The 24,073-nt window shown below is 32.3% G+C and overlaps 2 protein-coding genes and 1 long non-coding RNA gene across 3 annotated transcripts; 2 read left to right on the forward strand and 1 right to left on the reverse strand.

Moving 5' to 3' along the window:
- Positions 1 to 362: 362 nt before the first annotated feature.
- On the forward strand, positions 363 to 2,680 carry LOC127149009 (uncharacterized). The gene is made up of 2 exons (XR_007820180.1): positions 363 to 828; positions 2,468 to 2,680. It is a non-coding gene; the product is annotated as an uncharacterized LOC127149009 (long non-coding RNA).
- A 952-nt stretch (positions 2,681 to 3,632) lies between these two features.
- On the forward strand, positions 3,633 to 11,636 carry LOC103504001 (pyruvate kinase isozyme G, chloroplastic). The gene is made up of 12 exons (XM_051083484.1): positions 3,633 to 4,090; positions 4,466 to 4,753; positions 5,087 to 5,252; positions 5,649 to 5,783; positions 6,507 to 6,617; positions 6,719 to 6,807; positions 7,287 to 7,349; positions 9,177 to 9,352; positions 9,847 to 9,949; positions 10,367 to 10,515; positions 11,153 to 11,261; positions 11,357 to 11,636. The coding sequence occupies exons 1-12, from the start codon at positions 3,872 to 3,874 to the stop codon at positions 11,468 to 11,470; spliced, it is 1,722 nt and encodes a 573-aa protein (XP_050939441.1). The 5' UTR covers positions 3,633 to 3,871; the 3' UTR covers positions 11,471 to 11,636.
- Positions 11,637 to 11,707: 71 nt separating this feature from the next.
- LOC103503512 (protein NRT1/ PTR FAMILY 7.3-like) lies at positions 11,708 to 17,986 on the reverse strand. The gene is made up of 5 exons (XM_008467720.3): positions 16,285 to 17,986; positions 16,032 to 16,158; positions 14,022 to 14,239; positions 13,359 to 13,921; positions 11,708 to 13,086 (listed from the first exon to the last, which is right to left on the reverse strand). The coding sequence occupies exons 1-5, from the start codon at positions 16,309 to 16,311 to the stop codon at positions 12,216 to 12,218; spliced, it is 1,806 nt and encodes a 601-aa protein (XP_008465942.2). The 5' UTR covers positions 16,312 to 17,986; the 3' UTR covers positions 11,708 to 12,215.
- Positions 17,987 to 24,073: the final 6,087 nt, after the last annotated feature.

The following is a 24,073-nucleotide window of genomic DNA, read 5'->3' on the forward strand; positions in this document are numbered from 1 at the left end:
GTTGATTATTATTAATAATTAAACTTATAATAAAAGATTATATTTAAATATTAAATACAGTTGGTCTTAGCGTACCCATAGTGTATTTTGTTTTGAATATGATTTAATTCAATTATTTTTTAGAAGTATTATTATTAGATATCCTTTTAGACTATGTCATCGCTACAACAGAATAATTCGTGATAAAATAATAAAAAGAATAATTCTCTTATTAGTCAATTTTAAGGTAGTAAGATAAGATAAATCCGTACAACGATTAAAACATACATCGAGTTTTATACTTATTGTATTAAATTATTTTACCAATATATATTGGCTTGAAATGAAATAAAGTATTTAGAGTAATACTTTATATCACAAAATCCGTTTTATTTAGTAAGAAAGAAAAAGTAAAATTTAGCGAAATCGAAAACCATCCGAATAAACGGTGAGATTTTACTATTTAACCCTTCAATTTTCGTCTACTTTAGTATCCTCCGTTTCAAGCACCGGCGGTGTGATTCCCATTCCGTCGCAATACTCGTTAACCGCACCGCTAACCTCCGGCGAAAACTCTCCACCAGACGAAAAAACCACGGCAGCGCATTTCTCCGGCATTCCATGTAAAATCACTTTACAACAATCGTAACTCACCTCGATCTCATTACTCTTCATCGCCGTGTCGATTTGATTCTGGCATCCTTCCACCGCGTTTATCGCGTCCCAACAATCGGCTGAATAAACCGCCTCCGCAATTTTTCTAACAGCGAAAGCCGATTGAAACGACGATGAAATTGCTAGGGCACAGAGGAAGAATCCGAAAAATCGAAAAGATTTAGACATTGTCAGGTTCGTTTGATCTTCTTCTTCTTCTTCACTCCCTTTTCCTTTGATTGGTTGAATGATTGATTCTACATCTTCCTTCTTCGATTTGCTGTTTATATATATGCATATATATATGAATAGAGAGATAGAAACGGAAATATGAAATTCGTTTAGGTTTTAAATTGAAAAAGCAGTTTAGGAATTCATTTAATTGGTGCCGATGAATTTGATTCTTACAAGTTTTTTGGTTTCAGTTTCGTTTTGGCTGCATTTATTGTGTTGGTGAGTTTCACTTAAATTAGATTAAAACATTCTTTCACATTCTCACGTTGTTCCTTTGGTTGATAGATGAATTGATGAGTTTTATTGCTTAAATCATTGTGTGGGTAAGTGATCAAACCAAGAAGAATAGAGGATTGGTGTTCATATTATCTAGTTTTGTGATTCAATGGAAAATTTGGATGTTTAGAGATGAGAGAATATTAATTTGTGGATTGATGAAAGGAAATCATAGTAAATAAATCTTCCATATCTTTTCTTAATACACATAAAACAAGGCAAGGCTCCATGAACTCACCATCTTTCGTCTTGGTTGGGGATGAGGTCGAGACAGGCCAATTTGACCCAAAGGTCAAAAATTTGCACTCACGTACCCTCAGAGCTTGATATCAAAGTTTAAGGAACAATCATATAGCTCAAATCTAGAAATGTGAAACAAATGACAAACTCTTAAGCAAAGGGCAAGAATTTTGTATTAATATTTTCTTTTCGTTTTTCCACCTGTTAGAAACCCTAGCTTCTTCCTCTCTTACTATCGTTTCTTCATCATGTTCGATTTATTAAGAAATCTAGATCTATCTCCATCCTAGTCTCTTGTTTTAAGCTTCCTTTCTTTTGCTTTTATACCTTATTTTGCGCGTCTAAATTGAGAAGTTGTGTTAGCCTTGTGGAACAACCAACTTTATGATTAACACAACCGACATATCATTATTGCTTTTAAGGCACACAATCGACATATCATTATAGCTTTTAAGGCACACAATCGACATATCATTATTGCTTTTAAGGCAGTGATTTATCACAATACAACAATTCCTTTCAACATCAATTTACAACATAAAATACCACCTATACGTACGTATAGATCCGTTATATACATATCATAGTCGGCTTTCCAAGGAGCAAGTCAAATTTCACTTTAAAAATTTTTCAAATATAAATTTTTTCTCAACATTGTAACAATCATTATTCCGATATTTAGAACATTTTTCTTTACCTATTGATCCAAAAGTTTTATATAGAGGTACTATATAATAAACACACCTAAAAGATTCAAATATTGAAATCTGAAAAGGTAAGACTCGAACAACATAATTTATTTAATTAAACACTTCAAAATTAATATTAAAATATAAAAATCGATAATGTGAGGGGGACATGTGCTCCGTTGACTCCTACATAAATACATCGATGATCACATGTTCTCCAATCTACAAAGTGAGAATTGAGCACATGCCAATTTCATACAGAAGATATTTTTTCTCTAGATTTGTGCATCTATGTATAACTATAGGACAAATTTATATTTTTCTTTCCTTTTTTACAAATGGTGGAAAAGGTAGCTAGCTAGCAACATGGACTAATTTAACATTTATATGGGCAGAAAATTGCAAGATCCTACGGTGGACAAAAACCTCAAATAGTGGCCGTTGGATGATGATGTGTATTGACACGTGGCGGTTGTAAGGAAGATCAGGAAAATATATTCTATGTTATATTCGATTTTATTTTATAAAAGAATCTTCGATATACGAGAGAGATGCCTGTCGTCGTTCGTTGCTATAATAGAAAAAGATCTTCCTACCATTTTAACACACTCACTTGCTTATTGCCGCGTACCTTTCACCGCTAAACAAATCCCATTTTCTTGTTTCTTTTCTTTTCTTTTTTTTTTCATTCTTTCAAAATAATTGACAAATTATAAAATAAATAATTTTTTTTAAAAATAATAAACAGAATATTAAAATTTATCATTTAAATGTTATAAATATTATATTTATGACAATTTTCTTAAAATTAAATAATTGCAAACTCCCTTTTTTGTGACTAAATTTTCAAAGAAGGTTTGTAATTGTTAAATTATAATTCATACAACTATTTCATTTTTTTTTGTGAACTAGTTTGAATGGGTAAAGATTTTAAAAAATATAAAAATTTTAATTGAGGTTTATTCTTTTAAATTTAAAAATTATAATTTTATGGGTTTCCACTCCTTTGAACAAAACCACTAAAAAACAAAATTTATTACATTTGATTTTTCTATAAAGGGTGAATATTTTTGTTAAATGTTCTATTTTAAATTTTTTAAAAATTTTTATCAATATAAAAATTAAAAAGTTGTATGTTTATCAATTTACATCATCTGGTTAAAAAAAATTTGTGTTAAACTTATGATTGTATTAATTAAACTTGTTAACTTCATAAATGAATCAATTTAGATTCTTAGTCGTTTTATTTTAGAAACCGTTAATGCTTTTACTTTAATTATCCATTTTGTAAAACTGACATTCGAAGACATCTATATATGCTTAATAATTGATGCACTAATGATTTTCAAATTTGGTCATAATTACGGGGTTAAATTGAGTGTGGAATGTAAGTTTAAGAATGAATCAAATTGAAAATTAGGAAATAAAAAAAGAAAAGGGGAATTTAAATAAAAAGGAAAAATAGGGTGAAGAATACGCGCGTGAGGGAAAATGAAGAAGAGAAAGAGTATAATAAAAAATGTGAAAGAGAAATGAAAGAGTGATAAAAGGAGTCAGAGTCAGAGACCCCTAACTGTCCCCAAAATCTGTGGCTCCCCTTCTCTCTCTCTCTCTAATATAACACAAACTCCACTCCACCGCCGCCTCCTCTCGACGGCCGGCTGCAGCTACATCACCACCACCTTCTGCCTCTCCTTTAGCTCTTTCACTACGAAACTTCTCCTTCTCTTTCACCATTTCTCAATCTCTCCGGCTTCATACACTATCCTTCTCTACTCTTCTTTTCCAGGTTTTCATCTATGGCGACGTTTAATCTCTCTACTGGTGTTCCTCTCTTGAAATCTGATTCTACCAGAGTCGCTGACCGCCTTGCCTCGTGTAGAATTGTTTCTGATGCTTTTGGTCTTGACGTGAAGAGTGGAAAGATGTGTTTGCAATCGAAGCAAATCGCTTTGGTTAGATGCTTGAGAATAGTCGAGCAGCGGGAAGTTGCGTCCTATAATGCCTCTGTGGATACTGTGAGTTTGTGTTTTCTTCTTGTTTTTTTTTTTTTGTTTTTTTTTTGATGTTTACTTTGGTGCTCGTTATTGGCTGCTGATGATGTTTCTCTCTGTCTTGTTCTGGACATAATACATATGTTGGCTCTTCTACGAGCATAGAGTTTTTATGGATATTATGAGAATGTTGTCTTCTTCGATTTTACTTTGTGTAAATTTAATTTGTTATGTTTGGATTGTGCTGGAAAAGTTTAATGAATATTTGACGCTGGAGTTCAATGCTGATTATTCACTTTTTTCCTTTTTTCAGTTTAACTAAAACGGAATGTTTTGTTATTTCTTATTGCTATTGTTGATGCATCACGGTCCTAAGAGTGAGATTTTTGTTTGGTTCAGGATCAGGACGTTTCGAACTCTACCTTTGAGCTTCAGTCTAATGCATTCCATTTTAGCAGGACGAAGTTAACGACAAAGTCTAGAAGGAAAACTAAGATAGTATGCACGATTGGCCCTTCGACAAGTTCACGGGAAATGATATGGAAATTGGCAGAGACTGGGATGAATGTGGCGCGTTTAAATATGTCACATGGAGACCATTCTTCCCACCAGAAAACAATTGATTTGGTTAAGGAATATAACGCCCAATTTAATGACAAAGTTATAGCCATTATGCTTGATACGAAGGTATGTTTCTACCCTCTATATGCTTATTGAATGTTGAATTATGACTCGTCCAGAAGGAACCAAAGTTAAAACTTCAGATTGATCTGTAACTCTTAACCAAACGATACTTGAATTAAATGATTACGAAATTTTCTAGAACCTATTATTCATAAGTAAGTATGCTTTGATTGGTTAGTGAGATTTTTGAAGCTAATTTCAATTCGATCTTCTATAGAATTGTTCATTACTGTTCAATTTGCCTACTGGTACCCAAAATTTATTCTACTCATGGAAATATGATTTAATGATTGATGCTTTTAATTACTGCACTATTTTTCTATTTGTTTCATTCAGGGTCCTGAGGTTCGAAGTGGAGATGTACCTAAACCAATCTTGCTCAAAGAGGGACAAGAATTTAACTTCACAATCAAAAGAGGAGTCAGCACAGAAGACACTGTTAGTGTCAACTATGACGACTTTGTAAATGATGTAGAAGTTGGAGATACTTTACTTGTTGATGGTGAGTATATTGCTCTTGTTTGTTTCACATTGGTACTGCAAATATATGATACAACTTTTCTCAATCAGCGGCTTGTTTTATGTAATGATCAGCCAAGTAAAAGTTTAACTGCCTATAAACACTTCTAATGATTGGGAACTCACTTTAAAATATTATTCTTGTGGCATGTGGGTTGGAGAGGAGGTGCTTCAAGATAACCTTTACTTCAGTTAGAATTACAAGTCTTATGGTTTTACGATTTTTTGCGTTATGGTGGAAATTCTTTACTATATTTTTGAGACTATAGCCTTCTCCTACTACACATTGACATTCTTTATCGCTTTTAGATGATGAGTTATAGAATCACAGTTGACTATTTTACTGCCTCAAAGAAAAACTTTATTTTCCATACTCTAGGTGGAATGATGTCATTGGCTGTTCAATCAAAGACGGATGATTCGGTTAAGTGTGTAGTCATTGATGGCGGTGAACTCAAATCAAGGCGTCATTTGAATGTTCGTGGAAAAAGTGCAACTTTGCCTTCTATAACAGGTATGTTCGGTATTTAACTTCAGTGTTGCATTATAGAATTTCCGTTAATTATTTTGTTAAAGAGTTATATAATTGCTATGATACAATCACAAGTAGAAGATGAAGTGTTAACTTGGTATGTCGCATGAACAAAAAGAAGTGGCAACATATCAGTATTGAATTGGTGTTATGACAACCTTTTATTACTTCTTCAAAAGTCAAAATACAAAGAATTAATAAGTAAAGAAAAAAATACATAGGAAAATATAAGAGCAACAAGGACAATGCAAAATAGTAAAGAGAGCCTAGGCTTCAAAAACTATTTGAGACTTCAGCACTGTTTCAAAATTTCACGAGACAAAATATACTTTCTTCCAACTGAAGAAACTTCCAGCAAGGACAGAACTTGTAACTCAACGATTTAAGAGCGTTGACTACTTCCAGCAGAGGGCAAAACTTGGGGCTTTGGCCGTTTTGGGTGCTTCCAGTTTGAAATTTGAAGATTTTCTTATTTTGAATGCTTCTGCCTTTTGTTACAATTTAAATGGATAATTGACTTAAGGGACTGAATTGGTATGTCCACAAAACATTTACCAAAATGAAACAAATGCAAGGATAGAGACCCAAATATAAAATATGGGAAAGGATGAGGACCATAACTATAAAATAACTTTGAATTTAGTATCTTCTAAATATATTTATATATAATATCAACTTTTAATCTATTAATCTTTTGTGGTGCAGACAAGGACTGGGAAGATATAAAGTTTGGGGTGGATAATCAGGTTGATTTTTATGCTGTTTCTTTTGTGAAGGATGCTAGAGTGGTTCATGAGCTGAAAGACTATCTGAAAAGTACATTTTTGTATATATCTATTAGTTGCCCGTTATGTACCTCTTTATTACATCTATGCTTCCTCTCATTCTGATAGCAAGTATATGTATACTTTTTGTAGGCTGCAATGCAGATATTCATGTGATTGTAAAAATTGAAAGTGCAGACTCCATACCTAATCTTCATTCGATACTTTCAGCATCAGATGGGGTTAGCTTTCTACACCATTAGAATAGTATTATTCCTTTTTTATTTTTTAGGATAAGACACAATTAGAATGGGAGTGAGATTGGTATTTGATATATCTGATTGGATGACTCTCGTATTATTTAAAAATAGCCATAGTTTTTGCACCAAAATTCATCCTTTTCTTTTGTTTATCATGAACAACCATAATGATTGGAAGTTTTATTACTTTGGACAACTGATTGTGTTAGTTTATAACTTTATAATGTAGAATTGGAACTGTATACTTTTGACCACTATTTTTGTGATGTAGATTTGAATTTATGCATGACAGTTTCTGGAATTTTGCTGAATAGTTATATCCTTTACTACATTCTGAAGCAGCATATCTTTAATCATTTCTGCAAATACGTTCTTGGCTCTCTTATTTTTGTCACATGTGACTGTTCATGCTCATCATGGTGTTCTGAGTTGCAACTTAATTAGTTTATTTGACTTGTTAGGCAATGGTTGCTCGTGGAGACCTTGGGGCTGAACTTCCAATCGAGGAAGTTCCATTATTGCAGGTAAAACTCTAACGTTAATAGAACTCTCATCCCATTACTCTTCCATTGCAACATTAGTTCCAGATAAACTTTTTAGTGACTTTATGGCTTGTGTCTTGACGTAGAAAAAACCATAATTGGCATTGATAATAAATTAATAATAATTTTACAGAATTTGGTAAAGTATTCTAGTTAAAAGCCAAAGCTAGCTTCCAGACAACCTCAAGATCTCTTGCGGTATATGTTGCAAGTCTTATTGCTCTCTACCTCATCCCAGAAAAATACCTTTGACTTAATGGTGGAGTGGATAACCCTAGACGCTAATGCGAACTGAATCAACCAAGGAACTTGATCCAACCATTGCAGATAAAAGGACAGTGGCACAAAGGTGAGCATTTGGTCTTCTCGCAGGAGAGTCTTGCGCATAATATACTAGTTCGGGAAAGTTATCACAGGAAAATTTCCATTGAATTAAATTACTGGTGATAAAACGGCCAAAAAATTAACCCAAGAGCGTTCCAAACTAATTTTTAATTTATAAAGGTTTGTAAAACTTTTACATACGTGCCTGTAATTTATGTATCCCTTGCCTTATGTTTGTTTAACTTTCCTAGGTGAGACATCACAACGTCTTGTTCTGTGTTAAAAATTTCAATTTCTGATTCTATGTATTTCCTAGAGGGCGAGGATTGGATAAATATCTTCAAGAAGGTGTTCTTGGAAACCAAGATGATTGGAATCAAAATTTGGCCATCAAAGGATATTTGTTTTGAGTAGTAACAATACCTTCTTACAAAGTTTAAATTGTTGATTTTCACGGGGTACAATTACTTGACTTTTTAAATGTTACACAGATAGGAGTCCATCTATTTCCGTAATATTGAAGTTTCTTTGGAAAGGAGTACGATCCAGAATTCAATAAATGGGTGCTCGAGATGTGACACTGAGCTTTAATACGAAAACAATATTAAGGGATTATACATATATGGTACTAACTGAGCTTTGATAGGTTTCTGATTTCCAAGGATTGAGATTATTGGTTTGATAATTCTAGGTTTTCAAGACTAGCTCAATTTTTTTCGGACCGTTTCCTTTGTTACTTGAATCTGGGGCATTTGTTTGGGCCTGGGGCCCTGTTCCTTTCGTTTTCCATATTAGTTGGCTTTTTCAGAAGGATTGTGGAATTGTGATTGATAAGCCACTTGCTCAAGTTAACTTTCTTGGCGGGGCAGACTTTGTTCCTAGTTCCAAGCTGAATAACTTAAAGGATGTTATCAAAACTGGTTTGCTAACCATGAATAAAGAGCGGAATCATAGGGAGAAAAGGCCTTGCAAACGTTGGTCTTTTGATGCTAAATTAGAAGCAAATGAATTATGCCCCTTTGAACTCGTAATTTGTCTTGCTGTCAAGTCAATGGAGAAATCAAGGAGTTGTACAAATCTTATGAAAAGAGTTTTGTAAATTGAATTGGTTGGAATTATGGATGAAAATTTTAGGTTTTTTTCATCGGTTTGAAGCAATTCCAGCCAATAAGAGAAAAAAACCCGATCATTGAAATACTTTCTGGCAACGTGGTAGTGGTACCTCTTCTTCAATTTAGAGATATTGAGCAAGAAATATTGAGCTTCTATTCTTCTTTATATCATAAAGTTCCAGGATTATTTGAATGAAAACTTTGAGCATTAGCTTCTTTACATTATTTGAATGAAATTTATGTCACACTCACACACACTCACTTCTGTTAATTATCAAAAGTAAGAGGTTGTGGGGGAAGGATTGTTATGTTAATAGGATAATAGGATTAGTATTCTATCATAGCCATCATATAACAGTAACTTTTCTGTCAGGAGGATATTATCAAAAGATGTCGTAGCATGCAGAAACCAGTTATTGTGGCAACAAACATGCTGGAAAGCATGATTGATCATCCCACACCAACTAGAGCTGAGGTTTCTGATATTGCTATTGCCGTACGTGAAGGTGCCGATGCAGTCATGCTTTCAGGAGAAACTGCTCATGGGAAGTACGTTTCCTAGCCCATTACCTGGGAGTTCTTTTTTGGTGGGCAATTCGTATATGTTTTGATTTAGGTCAAAATCTTATTTTCCCCTTGGAACCTATTGGTAGGGAGTGAGGCTCTATGATCTTTCAATAACATGTAGGGCAATCAATATGTAGGTGTTTTTGTTTCATTTCTTGTTTTGTAATTGCGATTTATAAATATTGAAATATGCGATGTCCTGTATGGCTGTATGCATAATGTTTATGCGCATTCCTCTAGTTTGATTAAAATTGATAAAAAAATTGTCATTCTTGATGATGTCGTAGCATCATTCCAACTTTTTGTGTCTTCTTGTTCTGCAATTAAGCTTGAAGTCATTGACTTATTGTTAACATCGAGGAAGTTCAGGCTGTTTTCTGTTTGCTCATGCTATACAAATTACCTCCTTTTATCCCTTTTTGATTTCATTTTTTATATCAAATTGATATTTTAATCCACTATGGTGAAAACATTAGATATCCGTTGAAGGCTGTGAAAGTGATGCATACTGTGGCTTTGAGGACGGAATCTAGTCTACCAATTAATTCTACTACTCCAAATCCATCGAGTGTCCACAAGGTATGTATTATTGTCGTGTCAGTTATGTGTGATTTTTTTTTTTTTGATAAGAAACAACAATGTATATTCCATCAGAGAGAAAAAAACAGCCTAAAGACAAGGGGTTGAAAAGAACCCAAAGCACTAATGGAGAAGAGTGCCAATTGTTAAAAACCGTCGATAGAATTTGGCATAGTTTGTACACCATGAAGAGTCTGTATATTAAACAAAATCAAAAGAAACATACTTAAAAAATTCCTATTCCTTTCTTTCTTAAAGGACCTCCATTTTTTTTTTTAATGTTGTTGGGACATGTGATAACGGCAATTGCTCTGTGTAATTGGGTTAAAAGTCTTATCATAACGCCCTCTTTGAAAGTATAATATTTTTTTTTTATGTTTTAAAAAATTCTGATGTGTTCGTCATATTCTATGACAGAGCCATATGGGAGACATGTTTGCTTTCCACGCCACCACTATGGCCAACACCCTTAATACTCCTATCATTGTTTTCACAAGAAGTGGCTCCATGGCTATTCTCTTAAGTCATTATAGGCCCTGCTCTACCATCTTTGCCTTCACTGATGAGTAAGTTCAGAAGTAGTGTATAGTAATTTCCTTGAATTTCATGCATGGTTAGGATATTTTCTGTACTCCAACTTATGCAGTTAATGCCAATAAAATGATCCAGATCAACTTTATATACTGGTGTCAATTGTGAATAGTTTTCCTTGAAGATGTAGAGTTTTCTATTGTATGTGAGCCTTCTTTTTGTATCTATGATTTGTGGCATATCTTTGCCAGTCGGTAGGCGGTTTTTTTATTCCTCTGTACGCAAGAGTAGTAAAGGACGCACTAGTTATGGTGGAATAGCACCTTTCTGGATCCAGGATGAAACCTATAGATGTCTTCTATGTGTTTTAGCTCTAGATTGGGTTCGAACAATGCAAGATGCGTCACTTACTGCCTGGTCCATTTAATGACTACCATTACATTTCATGTATCAGCCAAAATTTTTGACGCGTGAATAACATCTGAAATTGCTGATTGGAGGACATTGGCAATGCATTTGTGTATTTTTGCTCTACATTTAATTATTCATTCACGTTTTTGACGATATATTTATTTTGAACAGAATAACGTATTAACATCTACTAGATACTTTTGATTTTTTTTTTATCCAATCATTTCTTTAATAAGGATACTAAATTATGGTCTGATGCAGCGAAAGAATTAAACAAAGGCTAGTGCTTTATCATGGAGTCATGCCTATCTACATGCAGTTTTCAAATGATGCAGAAGAAACGTTCTCCAGAGCACTCGAGTTATTGCTGGTTTGTTTTCTTTAGTGTCGCTTTCCTTTCGTTATTTCCTTGTATTTTGTTTATAGATCCATAAGGATATGCTTTTAAATTTCCCACGTTTGCAGGATAAGGGTCACGTGGTAGAAGGAGACCACGTTACGCTTGTCCAAAGTGGAGCTCAACCAATTTGGCGGAAAGAGTCTACTCACCACATTCAAGTACGGAGGATCCAAGGTTGATTTCGCTGGTAAAAAACAGGGTTTATTGTTTTGTTCTTTCATCTCTTCTTTCTAGAGATTAGTATGCTTACGATTAGTAATAGTTTTGTAACATTTTGACTTAGTTGACCTATTTATTAGACATTTCGTCTTGATTGATAATATATATATTTCATTGCTTAGAGCACCCTCTGTTTATATCTTTCCCATACCTCATTTGTATTAATCAAATGTCACACAATACCAGTCTATGGGGCATTTGAATTGAGGACATGAGATGATTTTATATAATCACAAACAAGGCCAAAGCATAGGCAAATGTATTTATGTTTCCCCTTTTGATCTTTTTTTCCCCTCGGTCATTCCAATCTCAGAAGACAAAGGAGAGATTCACTTCCATTGACAACTTGATAGATAGAAAAAAGACGGCTCAGTGATTGTACATACTAGCTTCCCCACATAAAAGGAAAAACAGAAGAGGAGAAGGAAAAAAGAAAGTCAAAGTCCTTTAATGAATAAAGGGGAAAATGTAGCCGGCGGGAACATGGAACATCTTGGACAAGAAATCTGCCGAACACGCCACCCTTGCTCTTTCAGTAAAATGGCTTGAAATTATTTGATCAGATGTTGTAGAAAAGGGAAAGAATTGGGTATAAAGAGTTGAGCCAAGAATAGGTTTCCGACTCTTTAGGCCCTATTCCTTTTATTCACAAACTGATAGCATATTCAGCAAACAAGTGTTGCTTTTGTTTTATATTTCTTCAAATCAGACCTTGTTGTGCTCCAGGTCTTCATTTTCTTCACACCTGCCCTCCAATTTGATACATTTGTACCATCTAGCACACAGAATATACACTGCAAAGTCAATTGCAGTCAATCCAGCTAAGAGGAAGTAAAATCTATCTAGATGACCTCTGTTCAGGTTTCCTGGAATCCATCCTGGCATGTGGTCCTCTGTAGATATTTTCATAACCATAGTGACCAGAAGGCTACTGACATAATTCCCCAAAGAGATTGATGTCATACAAAGTGCACTACCAAAGCTTTTTAATCCATCCGGGGTTTGTGCATTGAAGAACTCCAATTGTCCCACGTACATGAAAACCTCAGAAGCTCCTATAAATGCATACTGTGGAACCTGCCAAAAGATGCTTAAGGAGCTTGAGCCTTCACAGTGTGTGCAGTCGCCTTTAGCATACTTTAGTCTATAACACTCTACAATTCCTGCTGAAACCATTGCCATCACTGCTATGATGAGACCGATTCCCATTCTCTGAAGCTCAGTAAGCCCTTTAGAATCTGATTTTCTGAGTTTCCCTGCAAGTGGTTCGAGGACTCGCCGGTAAAGGAAAATGAAAACTGCGACACTGAGAATGTCAAAGCTGGACATGCTTGCAGGTGGGATATGAAAGTTTGAAATAACAGTTTTCATGGCAGCGCCTTGCTCGACAAAGAGGGAAGCCATTTGAGTGAAGACCACAGAGTAGATTATGGTGCAGAGCCAAATAGGAAGTAATCTTAAAATGCACTTGACCTCTTCCACTTGTGTGATGGGACAGAGGCGCCATGGATTGTCAATGCCTCGTCCTTGGTTATCTAAATCTCTTGATGAGATATATGCTGCCCTATCCAGAAACCTACAACATATAAAAGAACAAGCATGAGTGACATGCAGACCATAAATGGCAGATGAATTGGAACCATAATTTTCTTTTTCTTGTGTTTTTTTAATGAAGAAAATGTTTTTGAGAGTCCGGAAGAAGTTAAATAGATAGGATTTCTCCAGATTTTCCATTAACAATTCAGATGTTCAGAATGATTCTGAAAGTGCAAAAGAGAGATGATGTAAAAAATGAATCTGTTTGTCGGACTTGTTAAAAGGAATGAAGCTGAAATGTGATATCCTTACTTGAATCCATGGGTGTGAAGTATCCTTCTACCACGGTTCATTGAACAGTCCTTAGCATCAAGACTGTATAATTCATCTTCACTTGCTGGCATCTTGACCGTTGATTTTTTAGCTGCAGCAACAATGACTTGGCAGAACCTTGAGAGAGGGTTGCCGCTTGCCTTGAAGTGTCTGTACCTTGGGGTTCCACAAAGAAACAACACCAATGCTGCAAAAGCTGAGCCAGTTGACACCCAGAAGCCCAGAGCCCACACTCCTTCATCTTCAAAGTACCCTAAAATGGTGTTTGAGAAGAGAGAACCCAAGTTAAGCGCCAAGTAAAAGTAGCTAAAGAATGCCACTTTTGAGTGCCCCTCGGTGGAGTCCTCTTCATCAAATTGGTCTGCTCCCAATGTGGCAATATTTGGTTGATATCCCCCGTTTCCCAGTGCAATAAGGTAAATGGAGAGGTAAAACAATGCATTCCCCAATCTTGAATGCGACTCGCATGGGGTGTCCTCATCCCCACAACCTTTTGGTTTGATCAGAAAGAGCTGTGATGTTATGGAAAGTGAAACCAGTCCCTGTAATAAAGAAAGGTGAGGAGAAAGCAGTTGAAGGAAAAAAAAAGATCATGTCTCCGTTCGATAAACGGAAATATTTAAGGTTTAGTATTGTACTTACAATGACAAAGATGATCTGAAAAATGGCACAAGTTTTGTACCTTCCCCAGTATGAATCACTGAGGAAAGCCCCAACAAGAGAGAAGATGTACACTGTTCCGGTCCATTTGCTCACACTGTTGGCTGCATCGGCATTGTTTTGCTGCAAAACCCTTGTCAGGAACAGCACTAAGTTCACACCAACTCCGAAGAACGCAAGAGTTGCAAGACCTTGATTCACTGTATTATATTGTGAGAAGCAAGTCAGGTTAGAATTAAATTTGATGTTAAGTATATGTTCTTCATTTTGTGGTGAATTCATGAAAAACAATTCCCCGAATAAGGGTGATTTCCCTAGTGGTTGGCTTTTCTCATCACATTGTTGTCTATCGAAAAAGCTGAAAGTGCTTTGAGAAGTGAAAAGGCAAGTTAGGCAGACCCAGACTTCAATTCAGACCCACAGTATAGATTCTATTCCATAGTTATCTATGAGGACTAGGATTCAAATTTCTCAAGGGTGAGTTTTTGTCAGTCTCAAATGGACTTTCTCTACAAATCATTGATAGTAACGAGGTAGCTTGTTATGTACTCTTTCTACAGAAAGTCCCGTAAAAGTGTCGGATAGGTGTAAAGTAAAAGAGCACGTCCATTGTGAATTTCACTACTGGATGGCTCTTGGACCCTTGGATTAAGGAAAATGCCTTTCCTTTTCGGTATTTTCCACTAAAAGAAGTCGTGTTTCTTTAATCTCTTTATCAACTATCTCGCGAGAGATTTTTCTTTGGTGATATAGGGGGAACGTAAAGCTACATGCTTTAAGTTTTCTTCCTTTCCTTCATTTCTAGAAGGATATTTGTGATGTCAGTATATGAGCTTTATAGTTCAAAGAATTTCTCATAAAAAATGCTACAGAACTTTTTTTACTATTCTTTTAATACGATATATTTTGAAGTCCTTATCTGTAAAATTTTCAAAACTGACTGGTAGAGAGGGGGGAAACAAAGAAAATGAGAAATAGATAAAGGTTGTGGATGAGGACACTCCATACGGATCGGACATAATTCATCTAGGTAATTGAAACAACACGTGGAATATCCACGTCATGCCATGTCAAAAATAGTTGATGAGTACGTGTCAGACACGTCTCAGGTTAATGCATGTCTCTCTCTCTCAGCGAGTGAATGAGGTAAGATAGCACAGTTCTTAAGAAATCTCCCTTTCTTTCTCTCACTATTTACGGGTTCTTGTCTCTCTCTCTCTCTCTCTTGTCGTCCAGTCCCATGGAGTCAATGAGGCAACAAAACAAAGTCCTTAAGAAATATCTTTCTCGTCATTTTTGGGTCCTTGCTTCTCTCTCTACCTAATGCCAATTTGGGCTCTCTAATTCTCTTTCCTATGGGCTAAAGATTATGATTACAGTGTAGCCTGAAATTAGGTGGAGGAGAGAGTAGCATGCAAGGAGGCTTCAACACTTGGCTCATTGTGTAGTGCCAAATGTAAAGCAATAAGGCCATTCCTATTTCTTTCTCATTTTCTCATCCTTTTCTGTATCAAGAAAATCAGGTGAGAAGCTCTTTCACATCTCTAGTATGTACTCCCACTTATCTTTTTCAAATCCAAACAAAAACTTAACAAACATTTCTCTCCCCCTCTAACGTACTCACCCACACCAACCAAAACTTCTCGATTTTTCTAAAACCACTTCCCACATATAACCTTGTAGACTTATATGCTATTTCCTCTGCACCTTCTTCTTTTTCTTCTCTCTCATAAGCTAATAAAAAAAAAACAAGTTAGATATAGAATCTTGGTTTGAAGTGATCAATGTGGAAAATTTACTACAGAAGTTTCTACTTCAAGAAGAATGAAATAACAAATAACTAAGCTGATTGAGTCTTACGAGTTTGCTAGCAACATTTTATAACTTGCCCCGGAAAAAGAAAAAAGGAACTAAGTTGATTGAGACTAGGTCATTTTTTGTTGTGTGTGAGAGAGACAAACAGTTTAAAAGAGAGATGATTTGGGGCCTTACAGAGTATAATGATTCCAGCAACCCATCCTCCAGATTTTGATCTGATAGCAGGTTGGCCATGCCAATCAATAGTCCCATCAAGTGTACAAACTTCTCTCTCTTCTTTTGTCTCCCCACCCTGCAAATTCTGATCCCAAAAAACAAAATACACTGTCAAGTGCGCTTTTTCATCTCCATCTTCTTCTTCTTCTTCATGTTTAAAACTCAAAAGAAAGATATAGGAAAAAGAAAGTTTATTTCATTTGGTACAAACCTCATTACAAATCTCCAAGCAAGCCATTGATGAATATGATGTTTGAAGTGTTTAAGATAGAGAGCAAAGCAGAGAGGGGGGAAGTTGGTGAAGTAATGCTGATGAGTTGCAGAAGAAAGACACAAGTCTTGAGACTCTAAACAAAATAGGAAGTGTGTATAAATAGAGAAGGGAAGAATGAGTTGAACGGTAGGCATTTAGAGAGAGAAATGTGGGGTCACCCCAAATGTCCAAAACTCTTTTTTTCCTCATTTTTTTTTTCTTTTTACAGTATTCATCACACTCTTTGGGATGTAGGATGGATGGACTTTAAATTTAATTCTATTTCTTTGGCCTCTTAAGGTTTTCAAAATAAACCAACAAATAGTAAAGTGATTTGTGTTTGTATCTGAAATGTTAAAAGTTAGGCTTCTTTGCTTTTACAAGTTATTTTCTGATAATTTGTAGTAAATGAATAAGTGGTTCTCTTTATTTTGTCCTTAAATGGTTTTTTTTTTTAAATTTTTGTTAGAAAGAGATATGTTGACATAGATTCTTTTGATTAGTCTTGTTTTTAATTAATGAGGTTCTTGTAATATCCACTTTGCCTCACTTAGTGCATATATTTTTGACATCGACACCATAGAAATTTAAGTCATTATTATTTGATGAGTTGGCTGACATGTGCCACGTTTTCGTTAGACATATAGTCATCAACATTTTTCATTTCTTTTTGTATACATCTAATTGTTTGTAACTGTTACTTTTATCTACGTTGGCTGCAGTGGTTAATTGCTTAGGATAGATGGTCAAGTCTCTCAAAAGCTAGCTTAGGATAGATATAATCAACCTTCTCAATACCTAGAAGAACACATGGTCTAAAGACATCATGTAGGATCAACTCGTGATTACTTCTTTTGAATTTATGGAAAGAATTTCTTGTACTACTGTATTATTAGGACATGTCTATATCTCTTTGAAATGAAGGCAAAACTATATGGTACACGAATGTAGTATTCTTATAGTACTAGAAGTTCTAGAAATTTCCATGAGTCTCTTTAAATCTTATCTTTTAGAAATTGGATAAGAGGAATCGTAACTGACATGATTTTTTTTTAGAGGATGGAAGTTCGATTTGTTGTCCTCGTAATTATTGTGAAAAGAAAACTTGAAATATAATTCAGTTCATCCCAAACTTAGGTTATTCTTATTAGTAATTGGTTCAGTTGTTTATAAACTGAATATTTTTTGTCCTATTTTGCATTGTACAATGTTTGATTATTCTTTAGGGAATGTTTCATTTTGTTCTCAATTGAGTTATGAGCTACTTTAGAAGTTCCTTTCACGTTAAGCCCATGTTTTGGCAATAATTTATGGGAAGTTTTTATCCCAAAAAGAAAAAAAAAAAAAAAAAGAACACCTCAAATTTGTATTTATTCATTTGTGTTGATGATGTCAAATTCTTGTATCTCTTTCATGTGCAAACTAGAGTGTGTTTTCTATTGAAAAACAATTTAAATTGGATTCTCCATGTTGAATAACTCAACATAAACTACTTCTTTTGTTTGAACACATTCTTTTTTTCACCTACTTTTGTTTATCAATTCATGAGATATTTTCATATGCACAAAAACTGTAAATTCAATTTCTTGTATGACCTAACATTCCATACCTTTTTAATGTATGAATGTATGTCAATTACATTTCAAATTGTACTAAATTGTTGTCACATTTTGTTTGTCTCTATGATGACTTTCAAACTTCCGAAATCTCAAAAATAGATTAAAATGGAATGGTATAATAAATCACTTGTTTTTCCTAATCTTTTTAGGCAAGATGGAGAAACGAATTATGATATTAGTGTTTGGCAAGTGGGAAAGTTGAAAGGGGAAAGATACAAGTTCATCTAAATGTCATTAAAATGAGAAATAACTATACCCAACTTATAGATTATATGTATGGTCTAAGTTAGGATCTCATCTCCCATATCCTAGGGGTTTATTCATTAATTTATTTATGGGTATGTTTTTGTTTCTTGTGAGTCCATATTTTAGGGCAAAATATACTTCTTTTCAAAGTAATGTTAGGTTGTCTTTCAAGGGAATAACGTATTTTTCCAATCAGCATAACCCTATATGGCTAATCAATACTCCTCTTTTCTTGTTACGTATGTATAATTTAGATACGTTTTTCAATTTCGTTATCTAATGTTTCGATATTCTTCGAACTAATTTCCTATTTAAACAAGAAATTTGATTGAAGAGTATTAAATTAAATCCCTATTTTTGTTAGCTAAAATGATGTTACAATATGTAATGCTTCTTATGAAAATTGATAGATCTCCAATTTTGGCTAAAGATATGTTGTGTGGAAAATGACATTTATAATCTCTAAAAAATGAGCAAAGGTTTACAACAATATATTTTCTTTTACAAAAGATAAGACACGTTCGAAGGCGATCTTGAAATTACTAAAATCATTTGGACAATATTTTTAATCCCTCAAAATCAATTTTGATAGAATGAAAATTTGCTATTAGAAGTTGATCTTGAGCTATTAAAAATATGTTGTGGAATAATTTTAAATGCAATAAAAGTAATTTTAACTGTTTTAAAGATTATTCATGAACATATCCTAACAAGTAGTTAAAAATAAACTTGAATTGTAAAATAGAGTTCACTAGAAGTGATTACAATAATGTATATAATACCCCAAACTTTACACAAGTCATCTAATAACAATCAACTTTCTAAAGAAAACAAAGCCAATAAAAGAAAAACTTTTATCCTTCAATGTTATTTCCCACCCTTTCAAATATTTTTAATCCCTCTTTTATCTTTCCAATTTTAATAAAATGCCACAAGAATGAGATCCAGCCAGCCACATTCACAACCAAACCTAAAAGTTAAAATATAAAATAAGATAAAAGAAAGCATTGAAATATATTGCAAACACATAAAGCAGACCATATAATTAGGTCATTCCTAACATATGTATTCATAGTGGCAATGTGTGTATAAAAATATGTAAAACTATCCAAAAAGAGAAAAAAAAAGAAGGAAACCCAAAAAGGCTTTATCATTGCATTTTTGGAACCCTATATATATTTCAAAGGGTGTTTATATATTGTGGGCTAAAATAAAATATTTGGTGCAAGGTGGCTGAGAAATCAATTCAATCTATGGTATATGTATACATATATAAAATCTTCTCATTCATTTGTGGTTTAAAAAATTATGATAAGATCTAACAAGTGATTGTTTATATGGATTGATAAGAATAGTCACTACAATCACCAAACCTAAAATTTTAAAACCAATGGGTGTTAAAAGGTCAATCATCCAAATATATCTCTATCTATATAGATGACCCTTTTGATATATATTATCTTAACCTTTGAATAACTAATGGGTTAAAAAGTTCAAATCATTCAAATATATTTCAATACGTTACACTTTGGATGTATTATCTCGTGCTTTGAATAACTAAACATTGAATTTTGTTGTATACATGTTTATGTTATTTACGATTTTGGTCATAAAATTCAAAGGAGATGCACTATATATAAACTTTCTAACGTTATACTAACACTTCTATATTATATATTATTCGATATTTTTTCCTTTGTTTGTAGACGTAACTAAACATAATATTAGTAAATCAAACAATTCTTTATTTGATTTCTTAATAAATATGATACCAATTATCATCTTTAATATCATTGTATTGATATATGTTGAATTGCTTAACTAATGATGAATTAGAGCATAATGTTCCACCTTTTACACACATACTCAGTACTTAATCAATGAAATTGGACAATTTTCTCAATAATTAATTAGTTAAAAAAGGAAAAAGAAAAGTAAAAACAATAAAATTGTTAAATGTTTAATTAAGTTTTGCTTAATTATGTTACATATATAGATATGCACACAATTAGCTATTTGAAATAATAATAATTAATTTTGCTATATATATAGTTGAAATTAGATGGGGTATACTAATTAATATGATTTTAATTGGTTTTCTTTCAACCTAAAATCAAGATATTTAATGTTAATTAAACTATTAACTAATTCTATTTATTTTTGAAAAGGAAAAAGAAATATAGGGGAGATATTTATTTATTTATTTTTCTCTTTATGCAGAAGGGAATACAACTGTTAAGCATGATATGAACAAGGAACTAAAAAGTGTATTTAAAAAGGCAAAGATCATAATGTGTTTTGTTTTGTTTATAAATGGTAATGTTTAATATAAAACTTCCTCATTTGAATGCCCCTTTCATGCTTTTCCAAAGAGCCAATTTCATTAGGTCAACACACAACAAATTTCTTAATTTTTCTTTCTCTTTTTCTTTTTTTAGACAATATTTGATTGAGTGAAGAAGACTGAATATCTCAATTCCTAATTAACCCTAAACATACTTTTACTGTTGAAAATATATTTTTACCCATGCAAAATACTATTCTTATAAAATGCTTTGAAAAAGCACTTTTTACCTAAAATGTTTATGACGTCGTACTCGTAATCTTTACCCTTTTGCCTTCACTTTTTCCCTTGTCCCTTACCACACACTTCTCTTTGATTTTTTCATCAAAATATCAAAGACGGTTTTGTAACTAAATTGACATTATGAATATTTACAATAACAAGTTCGAACTTAATTAGTTGTTCAATCCTAAAAAGAAATTCAACAATAATAAACCTACAAAATGCTTTTGCATTAAGCATTTTTTTTTAAAAAAATTAAAGTGTATTTTTATAATAAAAGTACCTGTGATAAACCATGCATAGCATAAGCACTTGGAATCGTGTCCTATATGCAATAAAAACAATGTTGTTAAAGACGTAACCAAACTTTTCTTTACTAAATATTTTTCTTTTAAAGAAAAACACCAATTATCTATTTGGTAAAATTAATAGATAATGTTGTCCAAAGCATATGAACAAACCAATTATCCCAAAGTGGCAATATAAAACATATACATTATTTTACATTTTATTTTATTCATGTGATAATTATTATTTTGTGTCCAATTTCATTTTAGTTGGTTCAAATCCAAATTAATTAAATATATTTCAAGTTTGAAAACGTATAGGCTTCATCTCATATAGTTATATATGTCATTGCCTTATCAACCCAAAACAAACTAAAAAATGAATTAAGTTTGGATCAATACAAACCCATTATTTTTCTAATCCCTAAAAAGAGGTAGGTTTGATTTTAATTTCTTAAAAGTTGGTGTAAAAATCCCTCCAAGTTTGAGATTTGTTCCATTATTAATTTGGTCTTTATGTCAATCATGTTATGACTAAATTAATTAAGAACAAAACCTTGAGTATAAAAATAGAGCTAAAGTCGTTGTTCTTGGAAGATTAAAAAGAAACTTTCACTAACCTTTGAAAAATTAAAATGGATAATTTAAAATCTTACCGACTAAAATAGAATAAAAAATAATACTTTAAATACATACGAAAAAAATAAAAAAAACAAACTATTTAGACAACTTGTTTAGCCAATTTGGTTATTCTCCATATTTTCTTTAGTATATATAGACATGTAATAAAGGATCGAGTGTATATATATATGTATAAAAGTTTCTTATATGTTATCTAGTGGTGTTGTTATTCGACTAGCTAGGTTTTTTTCTTCGAATTGTTATTTTATAAAAGAAGAGAAAAGAAAAATGATTAAAAATGAAAGGGTTTAGATTTGGAAGTTCTAGTCAGACCCAACTTATGAACAAATTGAAGAGATTGAAAATGTCTCTATCCATACCAAATTTGATCACCAAATTAACAAAAAGTGAAGGAGACGTATTATTATTCATCAATGCATCCATCCACACATTCTTTTATATATTTCACACAAATAAACCTTTTTCTTCTTCTTCTTCTTCTTCTTCTTACTATTATTTTAACCACAAACATTATTCCACCTTATGGGTTTACATCAATCATCTGTTTTTTCTTTTTAAAAAAATAAATACTTTAGTGACCTAATTGCTACTAAAAAATTTGTTCCATTTCTTTTTTTATAACTTTTACTTTTGTTTGGAGTGTGTGTGTGTTTACTGTTTATGATCTGTCTATCAATCTTGCATTTGGGTTATCCATTTTTCATTCTTATTTTTACTGTACAGTCAACAAAACTTGTACCCACCAACTCACATATGAAGAATAATTAGCTAATTAAATTATCATGTTCACATTTTATTTTATTTTATTTTTTGTTTACTTCCTTTTTTCAACTTTGTGAAAATGACATACTTATTTTTACCAACTAAGACTAACACATGTTGGGATCTTTGTTTGTTTGGAATAATAAGTTTGGGGTTATTTATTTATATACAGTTTTAAAAAATTAATACTTTTGCTTCCTCCTTTCATTTTCATTCAAACTATTAATTTAACCCTCAAAATATTTTTAAATTTGTAACAAATAAAATTCTGTAATATTTTTGAAGTTTGTAACCATTTTTAGTCTCCACTGCTTGATGTTTAGGGTTTTAATTATTACAATTATATTTTCGATTATGATATTAATTACGTGCAATATATTGTTGTTTCAAATTCCTCTTTGGTTGCACGGTTTTTATTATTTTATGCTCATTGTCTCTTTTTTTCTTTTGTTTAGGGTTTATCATTTTCTATTTAGACGACAATATAGTACTATAAACCTATATAGAAACTATCATAGCTCATAAACTCTAATATCTAACTCAATATTGAAAATACTCCAAAAAATTTATGAACCGAGAAAGACATTTTCCTTTGATTGCTCTCTCTGTATATTTGATGAATTTAGTGTTATTTGATTATATATAATATATGTATAGGATAATACTTCTTGGCCAAATCTATGTTTAAAGAATCAAAGACAAGCAGCACTATTTGATGATGAATTCAATCAATTATCAAGCTTTTAAGGATATTTCAGGTTTGTAATTTTATTTCCTTTTTTTCTTTTTAAAGAAAATATGTTTTAAAATTATTAGATAAAATAAAACTAGTGAAAGCTTTAGCATTAATGGTAGACATTGACCTTACAAAGTCACTTGGGTACTGAATATAAAGTCTTATGATCCATTAATTAGGTCATTCCACCAACAACATTATCTTTTATTTATTTATTATTATTTTTAAATAAAATCTTCTTTTTTGGTTCAAGACATGCCCTAATTTTTCTCCAAAAATCCAGCATTTTTATTTTTTATATAAACTAATTAATTTGTCTCTATTCAATCTCTAAACTCATAACTCTCTTGGGATTAATTATAATCTATATAAATTAATTAATAACAACGAATGATTAATTAGAATTCGAGGAGTACATCAAAAGGTTTCAAGTAGGATTATATATATATAAATTAAGACTAGTCATAATTTCTTAGGGATCATTCGAAATATATATAAAATTTGTAATGATGGTTTGAGTTAATCAAAATTAGAGAGATATCGTAGCATATCTTTAGTAAAAACGATTTTAGTTTACGTTTAGAAAATTTATAGTTTAGGTAAATAATATTGTTAATTTTGAGTTGATTTTTACTTGCTTAATTACTTATTAGCTTTTAAATGTTATTGTATTATTATAGAAGTCGTAAGTGCATTAAATATCATATTTTATATGTAAACATAAATAAAAAGATTTGTTTTCAACCATTTTTTAAAATGAGTAAAATTTTAATTTATGTTATTCTCCATCCATTTTATGGTCATTTTTGGATGCATCAAATACTGTTAAAACATGTACAAAATAGGTGAGATTAGACTAAAAATTTATGTAATAATTGATTAAGTAAGA

Source organism: Cucumis melo, chromosome 4 (assembly GCF_025177605.1).
Source record: "Cucumis melo cultivar AY chromosome 4, USDA_Cmelo_AY_1.0, whole genome shotgun sequence".
NCBI lineage: Eukaryota > Viridiplantae > Streptophyta > Magnoliopsida > Cucurbitales > Cucurbitaceae > Cucumis > Cucumis melo.

Excerpts from the sequence above, each read along its gene's own strand:
- LOC103503512 (XM_008467720.3), bottom strand. The coding sequence starts at position 16,311 with ATGGCTTGCTTGGAGATTTGTAATGAG. Across the intron at positions 14,240-16,031 it reads TGCTGGAATCATTATACTCT|TGAATCAAGGTCTTGCAACT; the intron begins GTAAGGCCCCAA and ends AATATAATACAG. Across the intron at positions 13,087-13,358 it reads CTTCACACCCATGGATTCAA|GTTTCTGGATAGGGCAGCAT; the intron begins GTAAGGATATCA and ends TATATGTTGTAG.
- LOC103504001 (XM_051083484.1), top strand. The coding sequence starts at position 3,872 with ATGGCGACGTTTAATCTCTCTACTGGTGTTCCTCTCTTGAAATCTGAT. Across the intron at positions 5,253-5,648 it reads AGATACTTTACTTGTTGATG|GTGGAATGATGTCATTGGCT; the intron begins GTGAGTATATTG and ends TCCATACTCTAG. Across the intron at positions 9,950-10,366 it reads ATCCATCGAGTGTCCACAAG|AGCCATATGGGAGACATGTT; the intron begins GTATGTATTATT and ends ATTCTATGACAG.